Source organism: Typopeltis vanoorti, chromosome 18, assembly GCF_054136105.1.
Source record: "Typopeltis vanoorti isolate ZY-2024b chromosome 18, IOZ_Tvanoo_1.0, whole genome shotgun sequence".
NCBI classification, from domain to species: Eukaryota; Metazoa; Arthropoda; class Arachnida; order Uropygi; family Thelyphonidae; genus Typopeltis; species Typopeltis vanoorti.
Genome location: NC_143566.1, coordinates 63,692,557 through 63,714,032, shown reverse-complemented (window position 1 = coordinate 63,714,032; position 21,476 = coordinate 63,692,557). Strand labels below are relative to the sequence as shown.

At 35.4% G+C, this 21,476-nt stretch overlaps 1 protein-coding gene across 3 annotated transcripts in view; it reads left to right on the top strand.

Annotated features, from left to right (window-relative positions):
• Positions 1–21,476, top strand: part of LOC150096718 (PMS1 protein homolog 1-like) — a 269,065-nt gene that overhangs the window by 189,507 nt on the left and 58,082 nt on the right. For all 3 annotated transcript variants that reach the window (XM_090407892.1, XM_090407891.1, XM_090407890.1), the window contains one exon: positions 12,064–12,216. In XM_090407892.1, coding sequence (XP_090264018.1) covers positions 12,064–12,216 — 153 coding nt within the window. The remainder of the gene's footprint in view (positions 1–12,063; positions 12,217–21,476) is intronic.

Here is a 21,476-nt window from a genome sequence, read left to right as displayed (position 1 = left end):
ATTCTATATATTATGTATATTATTTCTGGGAAAACTCCCAGAAATAATATACATAAAATGTAATATGTAATATATACACATACATAAGTCTTTCCCAATGTGTTCAGATGACGACCAAGAATAGTCGAAATGGATCGCACCCCGTCAACCACCTTTCCCCTTCCCCCCTCCCTATTTAAAAAAAAAAAAAAAATCAACCCTTTCACCTTTTCCCCACCCTATATAATATAATATATATGTTTATATATATTACAAAAAAAAACCCAGGTTTTTTCTAACTTGATTCTCCCAAATTGCCTACCCCCCCCCCCACACACACACTCAGTAGTTTTTCAACATCGCAGAAAGAGGAAAAGCCGCAATACCCAGAACAAGGTATGTGTAAATTTCTATTTCTTATGCTACTACATATACTTTTTGGTAAATTTTCATCTACAATGCCCTAAGAATCCATGAGTAAATAGCCAATGACATTTAAACAGGGGCACTCCTAAACTGAAGCAGGCAAAATAGCTGTAATTATTATAATAATAATAATTCTATATATTATATTTTGAAAATGTCTAAGTTCAGTCTTAAAGATAATTTTAAATAACATTTCACTTTATAATCATTTGATTATAAATTGAAAAATTACTTCTCCATGATAGACGTAATTTCATACTAATTGCTTAATAATTTCTGAAACTTAAGTATTTGATATATGCAATAAAATCAAACTCATGCTTTTGTTATTGCTAGCCATAGTGTCTAAATTAATGGAATAATGAAGCACTAAATATAACATCAAGAAAAAAGTAGATTTGATTTATTCTATGGGAGGAGTGAAACTGGAGGAAGTAGGGGAGACAAGAGATCTGGGGTTGATGATTGATAGAAACCTGAAATTTAGGGGACATATTGCAAAGGTAGTGAAGGTAACACAGAGGATTGCTGCAATAATGAGAAGGACACTGACCTGCAGGGATAAAATGGTTTATCATTCTGTTGTATAAGACTCTGATCAGACCACACTTAGACTATTGTTCTCAGATCTGGTCCCCAGGATTTGAAAGGGATAAATTAACTGTGGGAAGGGTACAAAGGCAGATAACAAAGATGGTGTCAGGACTGTATGTTAGTTATGAGGATCGGCTGAGAGAGTGTGGACTGCAAAGTTTGGTGGATAGAAGAAGGAGAGGCGATATGATTGAGACTTTTAAACTGTTGAGAGGTGGTTACAGGGTTGACACTAGAGAGTTCCTTCACTTGGTTGAACAGCGGGAAGGAATCATGACAAGGCGGCCATCCCTGGAAGTTACGAAAGGAAACTGTGAGAAAGAGGGTAAGGAGTGGTTTCTTTGCATGGAGGGTGGTTGAACCATGGAATGCATTGCCTGATGGAGTGGTGAGATCGAGAACGGTCAATGCGTTTAAGGAGTGGTATGATAGACTTTGTGTTTCCTAGGGAGGGACTCAATGAGTCTTGATAGACTTGTGTTTCTTAGAAAGGACTTCCCAAGATGAGTCTTTTGACTCCATGGTGGCCTGAATAATAATAATAATAATAATACTATAGCTAAATTGGATTTGATGATGTCCTTCATTTAGAAATACCTCAGTTTGAATTCCAGCTAAGATGCAAAGAACTTTAACTAAAGCTTTTCATTTGAAAGTGAGTTAGCCAGCCTCATAATGAGATGGCAGAGTTTTTCATCCCATGACTAGGCAAACCAGCCAGGAAACAGATGCAATTTCCAGACAAATATGTTATAACCAATAAAAAGCATTCTTTTTTTCACATGGTTACAAAGTAAATTTTATTCTTGTTTAAACTTTTTATCTACGTATAAGCAAACAAAGTTTGTGTACAAAGTATCTTCACAAGTAGGCTATTACAATATAGAGGTTGATGGCTTCACATCATTTGCTTTAGAATTCCATAATGAAAGCTCACTTCCTTTTAGATGTCCATAAAGCTTTGTATTAAGCGAAGATCACTATCCATGCTGGTTTTGACCTTTATTGAGGTTTTATCAGTGGGAGCCCAAGAATGTAATTTCTTGGCAAGTATAATTTAGCTTTGTATTGGTTTCCTGAGAGTGCTAAAGCTGCCTCCATGGTCTTCATCACCATTGTATCATCATATGCTAATCATCAATCCAAGACTTATCATCATAAGTCTTGGATTATAATTAATGTTTACCTATCTGAGATCTCATCTGAAATATATTCTTAATTTTGTGCACTCAGTAATGTACCCTTAAAAATCTGCTGTTAATTAATGCAAACAAGGTTTGATTGCATTACTAATAAAGATAATTTAGTATACTAATATTAAGGAAGGCAGTTTTATTTTGGAGAGATCTGCCAAACCACAAGGCTTTGTCTGTGAGTTACATGTATGAAAGGATACTTACCTGTGACTGTTGGCTTTTTTTTTGGTGCAGGTGGGGCTTACTGCTGTGATCTTGTTAGCAAGTTGCTAGTCTGAAGGATTTATAATAAGGAAAGAAGGAAGAAAAGGAACAGAAAAAAAGGTGGGGGTAGGAAAGTGGAGAAAGATAGAGTTGTGGTGGTTCTCCATTACCAACCCCTTCTTGTTTCCCATTTCCCCAACTTTTCCCAGCTCACTTTCTTTTTTCTTTTTTTTTTTTTTTGGTTTTCATTCCTTTGTACTAAAATAGTGATCCAGCCGTGAGTTCCCTCGTCTTGCACTAAGAATAATAATAGTGCAGGTAAGCCCCTTTATTCATGTAACTTGCAAAATATTTTTCTTTTGCAGACTAAAATTGCCTTCATACTGGTGAAATTAACACAAGAAAGCACACTGTGCCTACCCAGACTATACTTTTATGATGTATAGTTTATTATTCTGTGATTAATGCAGAAATTAATTAATTACTTAACTTCTTGCATTTTAGATCAGGTTTGTATCTTCTCATATTGATGTTTAATGGGGAAGACACGTGTAATAGTACAAACTAAATTCATTTAGCTAATTAGATTATAAGCCAATATTTCACTTAGGTCACCAAGACATCTTCATAACTAAAAAGAAAAATTAAACACATGCATACTAGCTAGAAAGCAAACACAGACTGACTTCAAAAATCTGGCTCCTACAGTCTTAACTGGCACCCTCTATGTGTGAGGTGGTGGAATCTTCTTGGAAGTCTCACAATGATGGTCTCCCAGTTTTTTGCCAGCGTGATGCAGTTGAATTTTAGGTCTGGAGAATTTTGAAGTACTGAGGTGGATTTCAAGAACAGACACTCTCTCTCTGATTTGTATCTGCTTCTGTTATAAGAGGGAAGTTTTCATTCATAGAATCCAGTGATCTGTATTTATCTGTATTTGCACTACAGCAGTGCCACCCTGGAACAGCTGTAGTGCAAATAATGGATATATTTGCTGTTTTTCTAAATGGATATTCACTTTTTTTCTAGTTTGTCCAAAGTATTTAAATTTGCAAGAGCAAGTGAGACTGTTGACTCACTTGCTCTTGCAGTGAGTCAACAGTCTCACTGCAAGGTGAGTGAATTGGATCTTTAGGTGAGTAGATAAGGGTAATTAATTTTCAGTATTGCCTCCAGGTTTGCATGTTATATCTTTTAAGGATGTGCACAGTTTTTTTGAGGTGCTCTGGATGTAGGGGATGGCAATGGATATTTTTTGAATTCTGGATTTTGGTGGGGGCAAGAGTTGGAGGATGAGCAAAGAGCTCTGTTAACTTTGTGAAGGGGGGGGGGGGAGCCATTGGCTATCATGAATGTGATTGAATTTGGTAGAGCAGCTAACTTAGTCCAAGCATGTAGTTTAGCTCTGTTAGCTAAGGTTTTGATAACACCATAAAGCTGGGAGGGATGGTGTGAAAGGTGATGGATGTACTGTACAGTGTGAGTGGGTTTTCTGTAGACAGAAAAAGATAAGGATCTGAAGGTGGGTGACTAGAGTGTCAAGGAAGAGCAGATGGTTATTGTTTTCCTTAGTTTAGTGCTTAATTTTTCTTCATGCCTATGAAGATGTCTTAGTGACCAAGGCAAAATATTGGCTTATAATCTAATTAGCTAAATAAATTTAATTAGTTAATTACTTTTAGATATGTATTTTCTCCATTAAACATTAACATGAGTATTAACCAACATCTAAGCATCCATACCAGATTAAGATTACAGTGTCCATTTGTTTTGCAGAATTTTTAAGGTTCATTTATACAGATAAATATGCATTTATGCTGAACCTGATAGAAGTGCAGTAATCAGACATTACAGTACTATATGTACAATTGGTATTGTTGGTTTCCACGGAGCTCTCCAACCTAGTGCAGTATGTGGTTGTTGAGGTCATCCAGTCTTCACTGTTAGTGAGTTGACATTCTTGTATTTGTGTACTGAGTAGTTCATTAACCAGTTATCTTTATTATTAGCTAAATTCACTAGATTTGTATCCTGAAAACTAGTACTTCAAGGCAATTATCATTTTAAAAAAATAATTAAGTATGAGCATCTAAATGGATCCTTCCTTGATGAGTCCTTCATGGTGCATTAAAAAATATAATAATTATTATTATTATAGTGATAAAATGAATTCAAATTTTAACACTTATTTACAGAAAATCCAGTGAATAGTTTTAATGGAACATATGTACTAGATATATTTAAAAACTTTCACAGCATATGCATGTAAAAAGATATATAGAATTCATTCATAAACTCTAATATATTTCATCCAATGTTACGTGGACATCATCAGGGAAACAGACTAGTAACTACATTCAAAACATGAATCATAAGAACGAGTCATAAACCATGTGCATACTAGCTCATGTTTTTGTTGCAGCTAAAGTATATAATTATGCTATTATAGTTCAAAGGAACAATTGTAAAAGTTGCATAGATAAAAATTTAAAAAAAAGCATTATGAACAATGAATAGTTGTAACTTCCCAAAACTTAAAGATTAGCATACAGACTGAGTGGCTAAGGCAAAGTCCAGACAAGACTAATCCACCTCATCTCTATGGTCTTCCTGAAATCCATAAGGATGGCAACTTACTATGCCCAATAGTGGATGCTGAAAACTTGTCACAACAGGGCAGTGTCTAAAACTCAAGCTGTTCCTACTGAAGAGAGCATTTGTCCTGATGAAGAAAAGTTCTGCTGCCATGATTGATGATAATTTCTCTGAGGATAAGCTGACAGAAATATCTTGATTAAAAGAAATTATTAGAAAATCAATAAGAGAATTAGAAAAAGTGGAAAAATTTAACTAAACTTAGGATAAGAAAAAAAGGATCAGAATAAGAACAGGCAGGAAAGCACTGAACTTGGTAATCATAATATTAATAACAACAAGGAAAGTCAGTTAAAATCTAAGAAAAAAGAGGTGATTCAATCTTAAAATTTGGCTTGAGGAGGGAGTCATTACTCCAAGTTCCTGTGGGTGAAAAGTAAAGACATGACAAACATAATCAAAAAACAGAGAAAAGTAAAAGAGTTGGTAGTTCTTGTAGGAACTAATAATTTAAGTAGCAAAAAATATAGTATGAAAGAGAATATGAAAAGACTGTTGGAAGAAGCAAGAAAAAAATGTGAGGAAGTTAAAATTGTAAGTTTGCTATCCAGATACAAATACAACAGTACTGAGTTAAGGAGGAGAGCAATTATAGCAAATGATTCCATGTGCAGCCTGTGTAGAAGAAATGTATGCGAGTTTTTAGATGTGTGGAGTGTGTTTGATGATAGAAAAGACTTGTATAAGAGTGAAGGCCTGCACTTGAATTCATTCGGTATCAGGAGCCTGGAAAAATTGCTTACTGGTATGAGACCTAATGCATAAAGTTAGTGAAACTAGATAATCAAGAAAGAAATGGGAAAAATATGTGTGGAAGTTCAACTATGGTGTGTAAACATAATAAAGATATGAATGGCTTCAAACATGGTTATGCATCTGGTGAAGGGGTGGAAATATATGCTTTGGATTTGGACCTTTGAGTATGTCTGGGAGGGGAAAAGAGAAAGTTCTACAACAAGGCTAAATAGATTGCATATCTAATTATAAGAATAGGCTAGGTGGTAATTTATTATGTTTATACACAAATGCTAGGAGCATCAGAAACAAAGGGATTGAGTTTGTTGCTTTATTGAATATGATGTGGCCTAAGATTGTTGGCATTAGTGAAACCTGGCTATCAGAATCAGATATGGTAACTGGAATCGAGTGTAATGGGTATATTTTCAACTTACTATTTTTAGGAATGATAGGAGAGGAGGAGTACTACTAATGATATCAGATGACCTAAATTCAGTTAAGCTACAAACTCAAGAAAACAATGAGTTTGAGTCTATTTGGTGTGAAGTGGAGGCTAACAAAATGAAATACTGTTGTTGCTACAGGCCTGGTGGCTCAGTTGCAGGGATGAAGAAATGCATCACCAACTTAGCCTTATCAGTACTAAACGAGTGATCATTATGGGTGACTTTAATTTTCCAAACATTGATTGTGTAGATGAGAAATCTCATGATAAGAAAGAAAAGAATTTATTGAATTGCTGTGAGACAACTTCCTCAGGAATCATGTGAAAGAAGGAACTCAAAGTCAAAGAGTGCTGGATTTGCTCATAGCATCAGAAGGGGTCTGTGTTAAGAATATGGCTATTTTACCACCAGTTGGTGACAGTGATCATGCTGTGCTTTCTTGGGAAGTATCTAATTGTATTGCTGCTCCTATTAGAACAGGTTACATGTTGAACTACAAAGCTGGAAATTGTGATCAACTTAGGAGAATACTATCTTTGTTCCCATGGTATCAGATCCTGAATGGGAAAATGTCAGCAATGCATGGGAATCTTTGAACTTAAATGAGACAGTATCTGAATGTATTCCACCAAACAACCACTCTCCCTACAAAGAACCTTTACCTCACTCCTCTGCCCATACCTTCCTTATACAGTTTCCAGCAATATAGTCTTGTTCTTCTCCACCTCCCATTCTATGAAAAATCTCTTCATAGAATTCTTCTGAAAAATGTGAACCTGATAACAACCCCCTGATCAGCTTATATATCTCAATCATATCCCCTCCCCTTCGTCCTATTCATGAGGCTTTGTGACTTAGATTTTCTCAATCCATCTTTGCATTCCAAAGACCATTGACTACATTTGTGAAACTTCCCTGGACCCTTTCCAACATTCGTCATCATGGAAACCCAGCAACCAAATCTGTGCACAATAATTTATATGAGGCTTGATCGAGGGCTTATACAGTGGCATCATAACCTCTTTATTTCTGCATGTCAGGATTCTCTGCATCATTGCCATTATCAGATCTGATGTCTTCACAACTTGCAATGTGGCTCATGAATTTCATGTCCGTGTCCACTGTCACTCCTAGATTTCTCATCTCCTCTATTTTCTTTAAAGTTTCCACACCAGGTGTATCGATGGGATGCAAAGTATATACTTTGCATCCCATCGATGCTTACCAAATCTCAAAATCTTACACTTCGCAACACTAAACTGATAGTTCCACTTACCTGTCCATTCATACAATCTATTCAAGTTCTCCTGTAAAGCCATAACATCTGTTTGACTCTACATTGCTCTCTTCAATTTTGCATCATCTGCAAACAGCTGCATATCATTAATGTACGAAGTATATTAATGATATGCAGCACTGAAAACACCCAAAACTGACCTCTGCAGCACGCCACTAGTGACCTTCCTCTTTCAGGATACTGCATCCCCCATATATAACTTTCTGATACTTATCTGACAGCCAGTCACTGATCCAACTCAGTTGTCTGTTATCTAATCCCATCCATTTCAATTTATGTAACAGCTTGTCATGTAGCAGTCTATCAAAAGCTTTTCCAAAATCTAATTATACCACTGTATATGCATCTCTCTCTTGTCCAAAGCATTTGTCACCTTGTTATAGTACATAAGTAAGTTAGTAAAAACATGATCTCCCTTTAACAACCCCATGGTGATATAGTTCGCCCACCGATTAACCACTGACATCAAGGTTATTTATTTCTTCATATACATCCTGCTAACTCACAATTAAGCCATCCTCTCCTATATCCTCTACATTTAAGTCCTCTTGATTCCATGCTGATCAGGATGAAATACCCTTATAAATCAATCATTGAATATCTCAGCATTGTCTTTTGCAGCAGTTACCATTCTACCATTTTCATCCATTAACAACATCTTACCACGATCATTCTTTCTTCTACTTGCTGCATATCTAAAAAACTCTAATGTTTTTCTTCGTTTGATTTGCTAATTTCTTGCTCATATTGCATTTTTGTTTTCCTCACTGAGTCACTCTCCTGGCTTGTTCTTTATACTCTTCATGTAACTGATTATTACCATTATTCATCTTGTACTGCCTCCAAAGCACCTTCTTCTTCCAGATTTCATTCTTATGCCCCTCATTCATCCATTTCACACCTACCTTATTCAGCCTTTTATCCTTTGGAATACCTTCACACATTGATGCTGTTATATATTTCTTTGTCAGCTACCATGCAGCATTTATTTCCTTACTGCTCAACTCCTCATTCCAAGATATAGCTACTCCAAGCTGTCTCCTAAGCTTGTCATAATCACCAGCCTTATTATTCCACATATATCCTTTTCTCACAGAAGTCTGCATATAGCTAGCCACAACCCAGGTGATCACTTCATGATCACTCTCACCAACTGGATGAAAGTGTGAAACCCCACTGACAGTTACATCCTCTGATTAAATTATCAAATCTAAAACTTTCAATCCTTGTGTGCCCTCCTTTACATGCTGCCTGAGATAGTTATCTCTCAAGAACTCAAGAAATTCATTTTCCTTATTTTCAAATGCTATCTCTGTATTCCAATCTATATTGCTGTAATTAAAATCACCCATAATAATTACCCTTCCTTTTTTTACTAATCAGTGTTGTTTATACATTTCTTCGTCACCACCCTCCACATTCCCAGGCCTTTAGGAACATCCAACTAAATATGTCTTTATGTCAACCTCTGCATCACACCACACTGACTCATAACCATTGCCACTATTTCCCTCTTTCATGTCTACCTTATGTGGACATAATTACCCTGCTATCAACATCAGCACTACCCCCTCCCTTCTTTTCCTTTCTATCCTTGTGAAAAAGTATCCTATCCTTCCATTTCTATTCCCATTAGATTATCATCTTCATTCAACCACTTCATTCAACAACACTGACTACCCTTCCTGTCACACTATTCTCTTTTATCTTTCCAAGCAGCCTCCTGATATTCATTTTGACATGCTCTTTGTTCTCTCTCAAATCATTTGTACCAATTAATACTATTAACTCTTTTGCTCGCTCCCACCTCATATCCAATGCCTCAATCACTCTACTCATTTTACCACCTGGAAAACATACCTTGTGCATTTTATCCTCTATTCCAGATAGTCTTTGAAAGTCTCTGTTATAGTGCCTTGATTTTCACCAGTGTATTTGCAGAAATGATGGGGGAGTGTACCCTTTGATTGGAAGAGATACAAATTTGGGTTTTGTCATGACAAGAGAAATCTTTTAATGAACTTTTTCTGGAGGTGAATTAATTAATCTCATACAGATTTAGGTTTTTCATCCTGCATACGAATTGACCAGAGAAAATGCAGTTAACAGTCAAAATACTATTAGTGAGCAGTAGATGACATACCGTGGATGGTGGATTAAGTAGTGTAAATGGTGGTTGTGTGGTGTCAAAATGTCCTGTGATGATAAGTACTTTGACATGGAAGTGATGTCGTATAATAATTAAGAAATGTAGGGTTTTGGTTTTATTCCATTAATCCCTGTCTGGAGGATAAATTAAAGATACCAAGAAATTATATACTTGGTTTAATCCTTTATCCAAGTGTAAGCAAACAAAGTTTGTTCCTGAAGTATTTTCAGGACACTGACAACTCATATACAGGGTGTTCGGGATAAATTTGACATATTTATAATTAATTATATTTTTCCGTAAGTTACATGTATTAACACACACTTCTCTTCATTTAAAAGATTGGACCCTTCTTCATTCATATACAAGATGTCAGAAAGGATGGATAGCTGGAACCCACCTGAATCATGGAAGAGAATAACTTGTATCATGATGATTCGTGCCCGCCATCAAAATAAGGATATTACGACTGCTGCCCAATGCTCCCTGAATACAGTAAAAACAATCAGGCATGAACTAGAGACTTGCAATGGTGACTACGAGGATGTAGCAAGAAGAAAGATCCCTAGCAGACGATCTGATTGCGTTCGTACAGCAGAATTCCTCGCAAATCTGCAGGAACAGGTGTTGAAGAACCCTGGCATTGGAATTCGGGCTTTGTTCGTGGAGTTGCTAACTGTAGTCAAGCCCTGGATAACAAGGGTAGCCAATGGTAAGCCGTATGTATGGCAGCAGGATTCGGCCCCTTGCCACACCTCTGGGAAAAGTCAAAAATGGTTGTCTGAAAATTTCTACGACTTCACCAGTCCAAATGTTTGGCCTCCAAACTCCCCAGACCTTAACCCCATGGATTATTTTGTATGGGGCGCAGTTGAAAAAGACACCAATTGCACTTCCAGTAATACAAAAGCCCAGTTAATGGATAAAATTAAAACAGTTTTTGCGGCCCTTCCCAGGGAGACTGTAGCATCAGCTTGTTCGAGGTTCCGAAGCAGAATTGAAGCTGTGATCGATGCTAATGGTGGTTATTTTGAGTAAATCTTGTTGATAGTATTGTAATTAACTCTGCCTGTAATGTTTTTTTGTCAATTCATTAAATTTAATAGATACAAAGAAGATTTTCTTTTTCCTTACGAAACTGTCAAATTTATCCCGAACACCCTGTATATAGAAAATAATGACTTTACATCACTTGCCTTAGTATCCCATAATGCAAAACACATATCCTTACGGACATGCATAATACTATGCGTTATGGGAAGGGTCACTAAGCAGACCAGTTTCGACCTTTAAGTCAAGTGTGAAGTCATTAGCTTCTATATACAAGCTGCCCATGTCCTGAAAATACTTCAGGCACAAACTTTGCTTACACTTGGATAAAGGATTAAACTAAGTATATAGTTTCTTGGTATCTTTAATTTATAGTATAACCAAGTGGAAAAACTTCCAACATCTGTCTTGAGGAGTTTACATGATGAGCAATCTCTAGGTATATGTTGTTATTGTGATTTTCTTCCAAGCAAACTGATGCCAATCTTCCTCCTGATCCAAAGTAAGAATGGGCACATCGGTAAGGCCTTGTTAACTAATTCATAGAACAATGGATTCAACTTGTCTTTTAGGAGAATGGAGTAAAGAAGAATTGAAGATAATTTTTATTTATGTCCTTGCACGCATGAAAGGATATAAACTTATTGTGTATTAATATTGTGATTGGCTGAGAGATAATTTGATACTCTGTTCTAGAAACAAAACATGCAACCTTTTCAAGTCACTTCATGCTTCCAGTTTGCAGTGAGCAGTGAAATTCATCTACCACTTCAAGCTATTCACAGTCATCCATGTCCACAGTGGGATTCAAATTTTGACCAGTTAGTTAGAGGGCAAAATGCTATCCTCTTGACCAATCAGGTAGGAAGACTTGATTGGTCAAGTCGGTGAAGGGAGAACTGTGTTTTTAGACTATAGGCGTTTTGCTGTCTTTTGCAAAATATAGACACTCCACTTCCTCCACTAAAATATCCAATAGAATATAATTTCTTGGCATCTTTAATTTATAGTATAACTAAGTGAAAAAACTTTTTAACAGTCATAAAATAAATGCTTCTAATTTTAACTAGTTGAAGTTTTTATTCTGGTTTATGTGTGTATTTGTATCTATAAGAATTTATTACTTTTGTGTGTGTTGCATTCAATTCACATTCAAATACACACCCATATTCTTTGCATTTTCTGAGATTTGATTTCGCAAAGATTATATGTAAAATTAAGACTGTTATATAGGAGTTGTGGCCAAATATGTAGAACTGAACTAAAATAATTTCATTCATATGGATTTGCATTAAGCTTGAATTACTTTAAGTGTTATTACCTTCCTAGGAATAGAAAACCTTCACAAGTTACATATCAGCCTAATGAGTTTTTTAGAAGATCGGAAAGCAAGAAATGTAAACTCACTAAACATTGCATTAAAATGATTGACATCCCTGTAAATATGAATATAATTAATGAGCAGTTAATTATGAAACCAAGGTAAGTAGATTTGTCATCATCAGTATTATTTTTAAAATGCAATTGGAGGTGGAAGTTCAGCATTTTTTGCATTTTCTCTGCATTTGTATCAGTAAGTGCTAGTTTTCAGCTGAAAGAAGAAAATTTTATCACATCCAATTTTTTAGGATCCCGTTATCTTCAGATGAAATCTACTCACTGTCAGTCTGAATGGTTTAATACTTATCCTCTTCATGCCTCATGGCACGTAAGACTAAGATCTACTTCTGTCCTGAGCCACCAGTTTGGCTTCTCTCCAGCTCTTCTAGCCAGCTAGTCTTCTTTCCTTTTTTGTCATTCTCTGCCCTGTCAATTTAGGTCTTCCCATTTTCCATTTTCCTTCTGGAGATCCATGTCAAAGCCACTTTAGGAATCTCTTTCGCTCTATAGTATCTGTCTAATCCATTTCCATCTCAGTTTTTTTATTTCATCGGTGATGCTTTTTTGCATAGTCAACTTATATAAGTCATCATTTGTTGTATGTTGGAGCCAAAATATTTTTAATATTTTATGCACGCATCTGGTTTGAAAACTATTTAATTTAGCTTCCTGTTTTTTGGTCAGCCTCCACATCTCTGATCAATAATATGGCCTTAACATTGTTATTGAAGATCTTTATTTTGGTTTTATTTTATGGTTTTTATTTCAAAGATTTCGATATAGTTCATTTTCTGAAAGCAGTATTAGCCTTTGTCAGTCTTTGAATTATATCCCTGTAGTTCCACCTTCAGTATCTACATTTGCTGTCAAGCATGTGAAATTCTTAACTAGTCATTTTCTGGTCATAATCAATATTTCTTTACTAGTTTCCTATCATCAGTTTTCTGTTATCAGATATAATCAGCTTTTACTTTTTAATCTTTCGAATCATTTCAACTACATCAGTCTTGAATATCTGGGCTGTCTATGGATCTTATCCTGGCATTTTTGTATCAAAATGTTTTGCAAACCTTATAACACCCATTTATGTGATGTAAGTCTTCTGATTATTTAATATTCACTATTTTCAGCTGTTGGTGCTATCTATTCACCTTCTTAAATTTTTACAAAACTTTCTTATTAGTTGACTCCACTCATTGTTTGAGTAATTATATTTTAAAAAAAAACAACTCAACTTTCAAATCCATGGTGTGAACACTAGTAGTTTTGCTTTTGCTGATTTCTTACATGAATTTTTATTTTTCTGTCTTCCTACCATGCTTGTTTTCATTACTATGTTGTCATTAAAAATTGTGCCTGAATAACTAAATTTGTTGCTGGGTTAATTACCGGAATGCATTTGATGTTTTATTATTATTCTTGACACTTCCAAGGAGTCCGAAGACTCATCGCAGGACACCCACTGTACAACTCCCCGTCTCCACTTTTATGTCCCTTCCTGTTTTTTAAAATAGTTTTAGCTTTTTATTCTCAGTCATCAGTATTGTCACAGAAAGTATTTAATTTAGTTAAATTCTTAGTAAAAAATTAAGTTAATATCAGTTATGCACAATCTCCATTTTTATATTATATGTAGTTCCTATAGATTATAAATAACACTGAAGTTGGGGAATAACCCTTAAAGTTGATTTAACATAATACTATTTTCCCATGTATCCTTGAATTATTAACCGCCAATTTGAAATTTAAGTATAAGCTATGTAAAGAAAATGTGTATGAAATTTTGAAGAAGAATCAACATCAAGTAGTTTTCAGAGTTGAATTGTAGACTTTAAAATTATTGGAGGAAAAAAAAAAAATCAAAGATTTGTAAAGAATAATCCAGCCTTTGAGATTTAATGACAAAAGCTGAAGAAAACATTGATTGATCCAACCAGAAAGACATGTGGCAAAGTTGTTTACAAGGGCAGAAAAAAATCAAAACTTTATGGTAGACTTGAAATTTAGAGACAGCCCAGGAAAAGAGAAAATCATGTAAAAATTTCTGGAAAGTAATGCATTAAGTGCCCTGATAGAATACAGAACAAAATATAAGAAAGCTCTATTGTCAAAGTAACTAAATAAAAGTCATGGGAAGACTTCATAAGAATATTATTATTATTTGACATCTCCAGGGAGTCCAGAGACTCATCGAGGGAGGGCATCTGCTCTACAGCTCTGTCTCCACCATCCACCAATGCCATTTACCGCTGACCACCACCACCACCACTAGTTTTTCCATAGACAATCACAAACATCCATGCCCACGGCAGGATTCGAACCCACAGCCTTATGGCTGGAGAGCGGATACACTAACCACTTGGCCAGCCATAGAAGATAAATATCATGAAGAGGGCAAAATGATCTTTAGGCTGTGTGTAAAGGCTTGAGTGCTGGGAGAAGTTCATATTAGAGGCTTAATGGAGTAAAACATCACTGAGAAAGGATTAAAAATAATATTTAATTCTTTCAATATATCATATCAGTCAGTGACACATTGTCATGGGGACATGAGGCTTGTAACACACACACAAAGGTAACACAGAATTAAATGAAACACATAGACAAAAGACACTGACTAGAGTCCTAACTAGATGAGGCACTCTCTGTGGGCATCTGCTGCTGGCCTAGGATGTAAACTGGGATTTTGAAGTATGTTTCCCATATTTGGAAGTTTAATGCAACCATATGTATTCAAATTAGGCTGATTTTTCTGAGAGCAACTGCAGATTCTAAAAACAGTCTTTCTCTTCTAAATTTACTGTGATGGAACATGGTGGTCTTTTCCAATTGATTCTATGAGCTGTATCCAAAGTATGGTGTGCAAGGCCTGATTGACCATAATCATGACTGCAAATGTATTTTTTATGTTCTTCTATGCAGAAGTTAGCTGGTTTTCATGTCTGTCCATAGTAGTCTAACTTGCAGGAAAAGGAAACTATATACTCCTTTTTAGACACCTTGGTAATAAGACATCTTCCGGTGGTAATCTATCCTTTTCATTATACCTGAAACCCATTCACACAGGCAGATACATTTGCAGACTTTCCCATCCCTCCCCTTCAACGATATGGTATCATTAAAACACTAACCAATAGCCTATAACCTTTTGTTTCAATGAGGCTTCTCTTGCAGTGGAACTTAATTATATATACCATGCCTTATCTAATGGCTGCAGTTCCTACAAAAAATTCATCAGTCCTTCCCTCAATCTCAACCTTCTCTTCAGAAAAATTTTAGTAATGCTATCATCATCCCTTTATATCTGAAGCACTTCAGAAAAAATAGCCAGAATCTTAAAGAAATACAATCTCTGCACAGCTTTCAAACCCTACTTGAAACTAGCCATCTTCATCTGTCTGCTAAAGACCAAATCCCTCTTCTCTCAGTTCCTGGACTATTTAGCATTCCCTGTTCCTGTAAATCTACCTGCTGTGGACAGACAAGGAGATCAGCCAACATTCGCATGGAAGAACATGAAAAATATATCTACAGTTGTGACTGCTGTCAATCCGGTCTTGCAGACTATGCTTTGGACACAGCTCATAGAATCAATTGGAAAATACCACCATGCTCTGTCACAGTAAATTTAGAACAGAAAGACTGTTTTTAGAATCCACAGCTGCTCTCAAAAATCAGCCTGATTTGAATAAATATGGTTACATTAAACTTCCTAAATCTGGGAAACACTAATACTTTGAGATCCCAGTTTCAATTTCCAATCCCGATTTCCAGCCTTGGATTAAATATAATTTTTAATCCCTTCTCAGTGCTGTTTTGCTCCATTAAGCCCCTAACATGAGCTATCTAGGCTGTTCAATGCAGTTAATTTAGTTAATTGCATTGAAAGATTGTCACAAGAGATAAACAATAAGAGAACAATGATAGAAAAGGGAAAACATAATTCAGGAGTAGATATCACTACTGCAGAAGAAGCAATTGGAAACATGAAATATGAAAAGCTGCTGATGTAAATGATATTTGACTAGAAATGCTCACGTATGGGAAGTTTTAGAGTGTTTATACCCATGACTCAGAAACCTGATTGTATATTTGAATTCTGGATGGAGAGAGAAGAGCAGTTGTTATAGCACGTATTTTTTAAAAAAAGGAAATAAAACTGAGAACTTCAGATGAATTTCTTTACTGAGCATACCGAATAAGATTTATGTAAATATGCTTAAAAGAGAATAAGAAAAAGTGTGGAAGAATAGTTGGAGGAGGGGAAAGGGAAGCTAGGTTCAGGTGAAGTAAGGATTATGAAGATTAGGCTTTTATTTTAAAATGTTGAGAAATCATGGGAATATAACATGGGTCTCTGTTAAAGTTTTATAGATCTGGAAGAGGCATGTAATAAGATGCCAAAGGTAAAACTATTCAGTACACTAATATAAATGGGACATTATACATATCAGTATGGAGCCTGTTAGTTAAGCTGTAATTTAGTAGTTATAATTGAATGAGATACGGGAAGATGAATTAATGTAAAATCAGGTATATCACAAGGGTGTTCATCTACACTTTTATTCACCATTTTTATGGATCACATTATGAAGGAAAATGGCATTAAACCTCTTAGAAAGTTGGAGATATTCAAATCAGCTCTTTGCTTTATTTAGTTCAAATTATGCTTTTGGATAAAACCAGTACAATTCTGAACTCCTTAACTCGCTTGAATAAAGGCAGCTACATATTTTGCATTGAAATCAGCAGCAAAAAGACTAGTACAAAAACATGCAAACATCAACTTCATTTTTGAATGTATGTATGTATGTATGTAACAAGTAAAATATTTAGACTCTTTAGGCTGTTTTGATGAAGGCGACAGGCTACATATACAGATAGATAATAGAATGAATATGCTGGAGAGCTAGTTGAATAAATTTATATGGAATAATGGAAATTAATATGGAATTAGCTAATAATAATGGCAAATATCTGTTGGATTTCTGCTCAGGACATTAACTGGTTATTACTAACACCATGGTCCAACATAAAAATGTCCACAAATTCACATGGAGAGAAGAGGCAAGGAATAAGAAAAGTCTCATTGACTATGTTATTGTTGATAGTGATGTTTTCTCCCTGATGCAGGACACCAGAGTGTACAGAGGATTTGAAATTGTAAGTGGTCACTATTTAGTCTTGAGCAGGATAAAATTGAATTTCATATTGAAAATAATAACATGTAAGAAAGTTTTAAAGTGAATAAAAGTTGATTAAACAATTACAGCTGAGATCCACTCAATGCAACTCAAGCATGTGCAGGATGCATTTCTTCAGAAACAGCCAGGACTAGTTAATTGAAAGAAAGTGCTATTCTTGCAGGACATTGCAAAACCTCATCCTCCTTATTTTCTTGATATTTCTCCAAGGAATTATCATCTTTTTTTGATGCTAGACAATCACATGCAAACTAGACAGTTCTTCAATAAAACATAGATTAATGTGGAGGTTGCTAGGTTTATTACTTCTAAAGATAAAACGTTTTATAAAAGCAGAATTGACAAACTTCTATCTTGTTGGGAAAGAGATCTTGGATTGTGAAGGTGCTTATTTTAATGATTAAAACATTTTATGAAAAATTTCTGCAGTTGTTTGATTTTTATTATGAAAAACCACATGAACAGTTTTTGATTACCTGATACTTTTTTTTTTGAGATTTAGTATGATCCCAATCTATAATATGACAGAGGAGTCTTTAAGGAGATAATTCATTTTTCTATTATAATAACAGTGACATTGCCTTTGTCAGCTTTGGTTGTGATAATTTTTTTAACCTTAAGTACTGATATTTCTTCAGGTGGAATGTTATTTGTGTGAGGTTTGAATTTAGTCAGGATACTGCCCACATCAAGACAAATGTTATTAGCCATTGTGAACGAGAGATCATAGATACTGCATTTTATGCTGATCATTATTTCAAAACTGATACTTTTTGTGGGAGTGATGGCAAAATTATGCCCTTGACTAAGTGCGATGACAACATCTTCTGAGAGTGCCCGCATCGAAAGATTCACTACTACACATTCTTGATGTAGTTGTGGTCGGAATGTGTTATATTGTTGAAGAGCCTTAATTTTTCTAAACTGCAGTACTTCGCTTTTTTAAATTCTTTAGTGGCAGCATTTCCAATGTGGTATTATATGTATATACACACACACATACATACAATAGAACTTGATCACCTGCAAAAAATACTGTGTTTACTTTTTGCAGGTGATCAAGTAATTATACAAAAATCAGAAGATGATCTCTAGAGATCTGTTTGCCATCTATAGCAATTAACTAGTGAATACACTTTATGAATCTCATCAAAGAAAATTAAAACTATGGTATTCTTGGGTAAATATGCCATATGAGCAAAAATAGTCACTGAAAACCAATCTCTAGAACAAGTACAACATTTTCCATATTTAGGATGCGACATAACATTTGATATAGATAATGATATAGACAGTAAGTTATACCATTTTCAATCAATCTGCGATATTATTAGATGAACAGCACAAGGGAAAACAAGGAAGGAAACACAATTACAAAAATTATAAATTCATGGTAGTACCAACAATACTATATGGGGTTCGAAAGTTGGATAGCATGAAAAAAAGATGAAAGTAGAATACAAGCAGCTGAAATGAAGTTCCTTAGCGCAACTAAAGGATGTACAAGAATGGATAGAATACAAAATGGTGAAATCAGGGAGGAATTACAAATACAAGCAATAAATGATAAAATCAAAGAACACCAAACGAATTGAAGAGAACATATACAAAGAATGGAGGAAGGAAGGCTACCAAAAGAAGTAACAAAGTATAAACAGAGGGAAAAAGAGATATAGGAAGAGAATGAAAATGTAATCCTTAGAATGCCAGAACAGGTTTTTAGCCTATTATTATTATGTGACACCTCCAGGGAGTCCAAAGACTCATCGAGGGAGAATGTGCCAACACCATCAAACGATTGACCCCTTCTAACTACTAACCGCGCTCAAACCTGCTTAACTTTTTGTGAGCCATTAGTAGCAGAGGCTCTACCAATCGACCAATCTTTGCTGGCTATATCTTGAAAGAAGAAGAAGAAAGGTTTAGAATTGACTACAGGTCTGAATTAAGTATTTCAGAAAGTTCTTCATGTAATATGGTGATGGCAGTGTTGATTTTCAGTAGCTTGATGCAGTTGTTGCCAGTCTGTTAATGGATAAATGCAAAGATTGCCTGTGTGTAAATACATTTAACTTTTTCTGAATTGAACTTCTGTCCAAATTTTAGACACTAAGGAATAGTGTTGGTGTCCTGACATCTTTTAAGGAAAGAGAAAGCCGAAAGAGTTAGGCTATTTGTTGTAATGACACATCCCTTAAAAATGAGCTTGGGGACCTTTGGAGCAATTTTTTATCCAATGACTTCAGCCTGTGTAAAATAGATAAAATACTACATTCATTCATTCATCCCCCACCACATTCCTCCTACAACAAACACAGGATCACAACAAGACTATTTCCATTCCATATATAAAGGACACATCAGAAAAGATATTTAAAGTTCTCTCCAAATATGATCTCCATACCACTCATGCAGCTAGCTTCTCTCATCTGCTTTCCTAAACATCAACTTTATCCTCATGCACATCCTGGAGTATGTATAGTTCCTGCAGTTTGGTCTACTTAGGCAGACTGGTAAATCAGTTAACATCTCTCTTGAAGAACACAAAAATTGCATCCATGATCATCGTTATGGTAAAGTGGGACTAGCAGACCATGCTTTAGGTACTCCTTCATTTAGGAGTGTATGGAAGAAGGCCGGTTTTACATAGCAGTCGTTATAAGTCTAAAAGTCTAGTTTTAGAATCAGTATCTGCTATGAAGCTCTCCCTCAACAAGAAAGATTGCATTAATTTGTTAATTATATGGGAGACAGTCATTATGAAACCAGCTACTTGACTTCTCCAAATTAACTTTGTGGTTAACCAGCTCACAGAGAGTTCCTTGTTAGGACATTAGTTCTGTGTCAGTTACAAACTGAATTGTTTCTAATGTTTAAGTATAGGCTTGTCTCAGTTATAATTTGTGCTCTGATGGTTGCTAGATAGAAAACCAGCGATGACTCAATAAATTAATCTGTTTTTCATCTCGATGTTATTTATACTGAGAAGCACTAAAATGAATGGATACCTCTGTTCACCCAACAAGAAGATAAAACAGTTAATATACCTCATTCCCTGAATGGTGTCCAATTCTATAACATCTTGTATATTTTTCCTGAGGAAGAAGAAATGATTGACAGCCATCCACGTTTTTCCAGCAAGAAGAAATCCGAGTCCAATGAAAACAAGACCTCACAACAACAGGAGCCAGATAACACCATTAATAATAAATAATGAACAGTTCTTATTAAAATTAAGGGGATATTAAATCCCACATTGTTTTAAAACCGAATAAAAAACTCAAAGATTGGAATCAGAGAGTTTCATGCCGAATATATAGTAAACTATAAAAGAATCGGCGATTATAATCGTGAGCTAATGCAAGTAGTCCTAGTACGTAGTACAATCTCGGGCAGCTCGCAGCAAAGGTGGTAAAGTTCTGATCGCTATTCTTGGTATTTTCCATAATGTAAAAACACATTTCCTAGGAAATGTATCTTCTCATTACATTATGGTGGGAAGTCACTACCCAGACCGGTTTCAGCCTTTTTTGAGGCTTCATCAGTGAGTAGCTAGACCAAAATACTGAAACCGGTCTGGGTAGTGACTTCCCACCATAATGTAATAACAAGATACATTTCCTAGGAAATGTGTTTTTACATTATGGAAAATACCAAGAATAGCGATCAGAACTTTACCACCTTTGCTGCGAGTTGCCCGAGATTGTACTACGTACTAGGACTACTTGCATTAGCTCACGCTAGTAATCGCCGATTCTTTTATAGTTTACTATATATTCAGCATGAAACTCTCTGATTCCAATCTTTGAGTTTTTTATTCGGTTTTAAAACAATGTGGGATTTAACATCCCCTTAATTTTAATAATGTTTATATCGCCGAAATGAAGCCTATTGGCTCTTTATATTTAAATGAACAGTTCTATTATACAATAGAATTTGTCATGGATTCCAGGAAAACATCAAGTTTATCTTACAGAAGTATAAACTGTTGTGGCTTATACCTGAAGCCAGGTGACAATTCCATATTATGAAATGTAGTCATCATTTGTAAGGACAGGATGGGGAATGGACCTGCAATGGATTCACCGTCCTTGTTGCAACCATATTCCCTTCCGGGAAGTCTCACTCAATACAAACAGAGGCACTTGCTATTCAACT